Raw genomic sequence first — 7,077 nt, forward strand, 5'->3', positions numbered from 1 at the left:
CTGAACCGGGATTTTAGTATTACACCTTATAGTACGCCATCTCTAACTGAACGACCATTATTGCAAGCACTTTAATTGTGTATTGTATGATCGTTTTATTCTGGTTTTATATGTTTTATATGACTAGGCACATGGTGTCGCTAACTGTGAGCTGCCCTGAACCCATTCGCGGGGAGGGCAGGATATAAATCCAAATAATAATAGTAATAATTTCAGCAAGCATCCAGGGTCATGTGAGTTAGCTAAAGTTATACCCGTTATAATTGTATTTATCAGTTATGCACATCTGATATAACTCATACCTGTTATAACTGTTAGCTATTATAGTTTTACGTATCATTTATGCACATTTGATGTAGTTCTTCTAATGCTAAAAACTCGATACACTCTACAGGTATAATTATGAATGCCTCTGCTCTTGACTAGGATTGCACAATGGTGGTAATTTTCCCCCCAGATTTGCAAGGTTCATTTTCGAGGAAGACGTTGAGGGGAAAATGGGAATGACTCGCCATTTCAGGTACTTTTGCCCAAATAATGATTTATCTAATACACTAGTACATGTATTAGGGGAATCATCATTCACCTAATACATGTACCAGGCCTCGCAAAACTCTTAGAGTTCTGTAAAATGATGTGTCTGAATGAAAAACAAAGTACCTGTATGAGTTGCCCCACCTTTGTCTGACTGTATTACCTGTCTTCCTTATAAGGAAAACAAGGAAGTAGAATAAAGAACTGAGTTGAATTCCATAACCGTGCTGAAGTTTCCTTATGCATAGCTTGCTGTCTACCTATCCAGATACTCTTTTGTTTATATGAATACAGTGGCTTGGAAGTATCTCCTAAAACTCTTCTGAGCTGAAGAACTTGAAAACGTACGCTGGAAGAACTCATGACTTGGGAAAAGATTCTGTACTGCTCTTGTTAACTCTGGATGTAATTAATTTTGGTATGTTTTGTGTGTGCAGCCAGAACTGAGAGCGAATGGGGATTGAATTGCTTTGCCTCTTTTTATTTCTGCAAAGAAATAACAATGTACAAGGTAAGGCTAACAGGTGATAAACTTCTTTCTGAAGGTGTGTTTTCACTGTTATCTTCTTCATCGTTTTAGATAAGTGAGCTGTTCCCACTATGCCTGCCGCTGCACCTTCCTTCCTGATTAATGTTTTGTAACAGAGTCTGGGTTGTATTTTTTGTTTTCTGTACTGAGGACACATGCACTGCATAGACCCAGGGACTGTTTAATTGGGCAAACATGGTAGTACAAAGATGTATACCAAAACTGCAATTCCATTGCATGTTTTCTGGTATGGGCTACATTTTAACTTACTGAACAAACAACTTGAAAAAGGGGGAAGAAATAACATGAAAGTGTGAACTTTTCTTTGATGATCTATCTGGTGGCATTGGCAATGTGTCAGATAGCAAGTACAGGAAGCAGAGTTAATAATTAGTCAATAGACTTCAATACTTTCTTTGTGCCTATTGCCATTTTGACCAAGCTAAATATTAATTCCAATTAAAATCATGGGTTAGTAATTCTCATAGCATTTCTGCCGCCTTTTTTGATCACCAAAAGCATTTGAATTGATGGCTGAAACCGAAAGGCTGCTTTCAAAAAGTCCAGACATTACCTAGGACAGTTTGTACTTGGAATAATTATATACCATGTGCTAATCCATGGTACTTTCTTGATTTGAAATGCAGGAAATTGTAATTCGGGGAGTGCAGTGAATTGTGAAGACTGTTTGCTTTCTGGACCACACTGTGCCTGGTGTTTTCAAGCGGTAAAGTAAATTCTCTGAAAAGTAGAATGCAAATACTTGAGGTCATTACGGCAAGGTCTGAGTTTCTGTTCCAATGAAATCCTGCCCTGAGGGGAAGACAAATTCTTCAGTTGGAGTCTGGATTATGACATTGGGTAGAAAGTCAAGCCCAAGGGGTTTGAGCAAACCTGCTGGCATTTTTGTATTTTTTTTCTTTAAACAGCTAACCTTCAGCCCTACCTCAGACCTCATCTGAAACAGTTCTTTAAAAATCCTTCTCATTTCAAAAGCAGTTTCATTTTGATGTGAGAAAGAGGGCTGTGGTTCAAAAAAATATAAACCCAGAGCCCGATTGAGTATGCACTATAGGACTAGTTGGTTGATAAAATCCTAATCCAAATAAATTATACATATTAATCACTTTTTAAAAAGCATATTAAAGTATTGATCAATTTAGGCATTTGATTCAGAATCTGAAACCTTATTTGCAGAAGTCAGAGGGTTTATTTTTGTCAAGCATAAATGTGATTTCAGAAAGAGAGAAACATTCTATTACCTTCTGTCATGGTATTCAAGGAGGCTTTTGTAGGGTTTCTTTGATATCTTCTAACCTGAACTAATCAAACCTGCTTCAGTAAGGCTAGTGTATCATGTACCTTCCTAACCTGAACTAATCAGACCTGCTTAACTTCAGTAAGGCTAGTGTATCATGTACCTTCCAACTATACATGAAGTAGAGAATTAGGTAAAATGTAATCTGGATCTGTGGAAGAGGTAAACAAATAGTCTACAGAAGCCAAATGGCATGGCAGAAACAAACTCCAAATCCACATGCATTAAAAAGTGCCCCCATTGCATATGGTTGATGTGCCCAGACTGAATGTCTGAAAAGGGCTCTAGAAGAAGCAAAAATGTAATCCAGAAACTGCGGGACAGTTCTTCTCAAAACACAATCCCTATTCGACATTCAATTTTGGTGCACCAGCCTCACCTAATGCTGCCTGTGATCCTTCCAATAGATGTGGTCACCATTTTGTGTGAATAAGAATAAGAAAGCACACATATTTTCCCATGTACACAGACAACTGCATACCCTGTAAAATCCAGTGTTCTATTTAATGTACTAAAGTTGGAAAAGATGTGTGTTGCATTATTTACACACAATAGCCAGTGTGTGTTTTGGGAGGACTGCAGGTAGCCTACACTCTTGTTACTTGTTGCTGGTCAATCAAAACTGAACTTCTGAAAAGGACTCTAGCAACAGTTGCATGTGGGAATCTCTTGATTACAGACTGGGAGTTCTCAAGCGAACTATATTCATACTTTCAAATCTGCCTCTGCAATCAAAAGGCTAGAAACCAACCAGTTAAGTATTTTTCAGTGCCATTGATTTTCATGGGAATTTAAGCATGAGCTTAACTCTGTCCCAATGAAATCAAAAGGAACCACACATCCCTAACTTTGACTAGCCAAATTCCCATATATACTGAAGTGAAAACTAGCTGAATGTGTGAATTGTGCTTGATTCTGAGTTCCATGTGGAAACGTTCATTCTCAGAATTGCAGTGAATTAGTACCTTTGACTGTGATTGACAGTTTCCAAGTAATGGCATCAGACAGTGTTTGCACAACATATACAACCAGGCAGAGAAAACAATTCTGTGGAATTTGTTCTTTATTTACAGAAATGCCCAGTGAAGGAATTACGGCCTATCATGCATTGCTCAGTGTTCTGTTCTTCACATTTCATTGCCAGAGTGACAGATCCTGACAGGTTTTTGTACCTGCTTCAAGGGAACTGTGATATTTACTTTCAGAACGCTGTCTTTGTACTGGGATGGCCCTCTGAGAGAGAAATATAAATCTCACTGGTACAACAAAGGTATTAGTGAAAGGTAATCAATACAGTTCCCTATAATGCAATATTGAGCAGAGTTGTACCCTTCTAAGCCTTTGATTTCAATGGATTTAGAAAAAAGATGAAAGGGTTTTTTTAATGCATGGCAGCCTTTCTGAAGCATGGCTTTTTATAATGATATTTTGTTGCTTCACAAGCAATGCTGGGATGTTTAACTTGTTACCCCAGTGAATGAGGAAAGAATGGGACAGTCAGAAATACCAAGGGTTGTTCATGCATTCACTTTCCCCTGTCCAATATGCAGTCATTCCTTGTCCTCATCCCTATATGTGGTCTTCTGTTGCACTGGAAAATATCAAGGTGAACCAGACATTGCATGGATACATATGCCAGCAATTTCTTCAATTGTGCCATCACTTTTTGCAACCCATGGTGATCATGGGAATGGCTTCATGTACCATCCAACGCAGGCTAATATTTCCCCATGTGACTGTATTGCAAGGAATACATTTTATAAATCTGAAAATCTGCCACATTGATTTGTTTTGGGGGGGAGGAAAAGAGTTTGTTCCAGAAGTCTAGGTGCAGTGCCTTGCATTAAGGAGTTCCACTGAATTCAAGGGATCCCTGCTTCAGCCCTGTATAAATCAATGGCGTGACCTCATTTGGAGTACTGTGTACAGTTCTGGTTACCATACCTCAAAAAGGATATTATAGCATTGGGAAAAGTGCAGAAAAGGGCAACTAGAATGATAAAAGGGTTGGAACACTTTCCCTATGAAGAAAGATTAAAATGCTTGGGGCTCTTTAGCTTGGAGAAACGACAGCTGAGGGGTGACATGATTGAGTTTATAAGGTTATGCATGGGATTGAGCAGGTAGAGAAAGAAGGACTTCTCCCTTTCTCACAATACAAGAACTCGTGGGCACTCAATGAAATTGCTGAGCAGTCAGGTTAGAACAGATAAAAGGAAGTCCTTCTTCACCCAGAGAGTGATTAACACATGGAATTCACTGCCACAGGAGGTGGTGGCAGCTACAAGTATGGTCAGCTTCAAGAAGGAATTAGATAAACATATGGAACAGAGGTCCATCCGTGGCTATTAGCCACAAGGTGTAGATAGGAACTCTCAGTCTGGGGCAAGTGATGCACTGTATTCTTGGTGCTTGGGGGGGCAACAGTGGGAGGGAGTGCTTGGGGGGGGGGGCAACAGTGGGAGGGCGTCTAGTGTCCTGGCCCTACTGGTGGACCTCCTACTGTGTGACAGTGTTGGACTGGATGGGCCATTGGCCTGATGCAACATTGACTTCTCTTATGTTCTTATCCACTCCAACATAAATGTATGGGTGCACCTGCAGTAGTGTGCAAGCCATTGCAAGGAATGGGAAGTCCATGCACACCTCCCCTATCCCCATCTACTATTCTGTATCAGTATCATGCTAGTTTTCATGCTCTTTTGCTTTCCACTGAAAAGTCTGATATGATTCCATTATTGATTGACTCATCTAGACAATATGATGGGGATCTCAATCTGCATACTGGATTACTTAGAAACTGATCAGCAAAACAAACATGATCACATGGAGCTGCCTTATACTTATACGCTGGTTTATGAAAGTCATTATTATCTACTGTCAGGACTGGCCCAAGGAATTTTGGTGCCATAGGCAATCTCTGACCCTGGGTCCCCCTCCCTATTCTGTAGAGAGAAAAGTGAGGAGTCTAGAATGAACTTACTGGGCATTCAAAATGAACAATGTAAAAATAAAATCAGGTAAAGCTCTTCAGAAGCCTTCAATGTTCCTTCATGGCAGCTATAAAAGACCAGAGTTAACAGCTATGGAAATATTAGAAGACAGAACACCAAGCTTCTCTTCAAATCAGTAGAGAAGGCTCTGCTTGCTTTTTTGGTACCCCTTAAAATCTGGCAGCATAGGTGGTCTCCTAGGTTTGCTGAGTAGTTGGGCTAGCCCTGTCTCCTCTGACTAGCAGCAGCTCTCCACAGTCTCGAGTAGACGTTTTTCACATCACCCAATCATATATAGATAGATCTAAATCATGTTTGGGCGCAATCTGAAATCTGTTTTACTGGGCTCAACCTAATTTAATTAAGTCTGCAAAGAACGTCTTAAATCACTATCTTCACAGATGCCTTCTTCCAGCTACATCTTTCAGCCTCTACCCCCACTTTTTTAATTTTGTTCAGCATCTACCCACAGGATGAGTCCTATGAAAACAAAACCTAGCTCATTTCTTTGTGACCTTTAGTTGTTTCTGTTAGAAGTATTAAGCAACAGCTGCTGCTTAAATTTTTTTCTATTGAAGCAACACAACTTCAAGCGTATGTTGTCTGTTAGATAAAAACATAGACCGTAAGCATCCCTAAAATATGGGCTTACATTGGAATACCTCTTCTTCAGCAAATTCAGGCTGTTTGGCCAGAGATGATCATATGTTTCTGCCTCTAAGCCTTAAATAGCAACAGGTGATTTTTATATATAGTAGGCTTGATTCTACTGTGAGAGTTTTTGACTGCCAAAGAAAACTGCATTCAAGTAATTGCATTAAAAAAATTTGGTGTCATAAGAAATACAAGGAACAAAAACACAGATGTGCAGAAATTGTTCTGTGTTACAGAGGTTGTTAATTTTAGATCTGTACCATGACCAAGGTTGCCAATTTCCTGTTGGGGGCAGGGCCTCCCACATCCCACAGCTCCCATTTCTTACCACTGTTCCTGTTGCAGGAGAAAAATAGATGTTAAGAAATTGTTCTGTGTTACAGAGGTTGTTATCTCCATCAAGCAGCGGTGTGACATCACTTCCAGGGGAAACCCAAGAGTGATGTCAGTCTGCTTTAGGGATCACTAGAAACTCTCCGGTTTTCCCATAGAGTTTCCAACAATTCCTAGAGTGAACTGATGTCACTTCTCAGTTTTCCGTAGATGGGATGTCATGTTGTTGCCTGATGGTGCTCCTCACTGCAGTTGTCAGTTAAGGGATTGTTTCTAATTCAAACTTCTAATGGAATTTTTTCCCTTTGATAGTGGGTCAGAAGACTGTTAGGTACTGCATGATTCATTCATTCATTAAAACTTGTACATGCTGTATTCTTGAGGCAGCTTCCAGATTATACAGCTAAATAAAACAAAACAGTTAAATAACCAGCAATAAAACAATACACTAAGAAATTGTAATAAAATTAGTCACAGCATAAAACAATGACTAAATAATAACAAATCAGTTATAAGTACAGCAGTGGCATACCTAGCCTATTTGATGCCCCATCCTCTATTTTTTTTTTTGCCATCAAGTCATAGCTGACTTATGGTGACCCCGTAGGGTTTTCAAGGCAAGAGACCTTCTGAGGTGGTTCAGCATTGCCTGCCTCCACGCCAGCCCTGCTTAGCTTCTGACATCTGATGAGATCAGACTAGGCTGGGGCTATCCA

The 7,077-nt window shown here is 39.7% G+C and overlaps 1 protein-coding gene across 1 annotated transcript in view; it reads left to right on the forward strand.

The window, feature by feature from the left end:
- Positions 1-7,077, forward strand: part of ITGB6 (integrin subunit beta 6) — a 99,858-nt gene that overhangs the window by 44,136 nt on the left and 48,645 nt on the right. Inside the window, 2 exon segments of the mRNA XM_015429640.1 lie at positions 972-1,045; positions 1,711-1,790. Coding sequence (XP_015285126.1) covers positions 988-1,045; positions 1,711-1,790 — 138 coding nt within the window. The 5' untranslated portion in view covers positions 972-987.

The sequence above is a fragment of the Gekko japonicus genome, unplaced genomic scaffold (assembly GCF_001447785.1).
Source record: "Gekko japonicus isolate JY-2015 unplaced genomic scaffold, Gekko_japonicus_V1.1 scaffold590, whole genome shotgun sequence".
Classification (NCBI taxonomy): Eukaryota; Metazoa; Chordata; class Lepidosauria; order Squamata; family Gekkonidae; genus Gekko; species Gekko japonicus.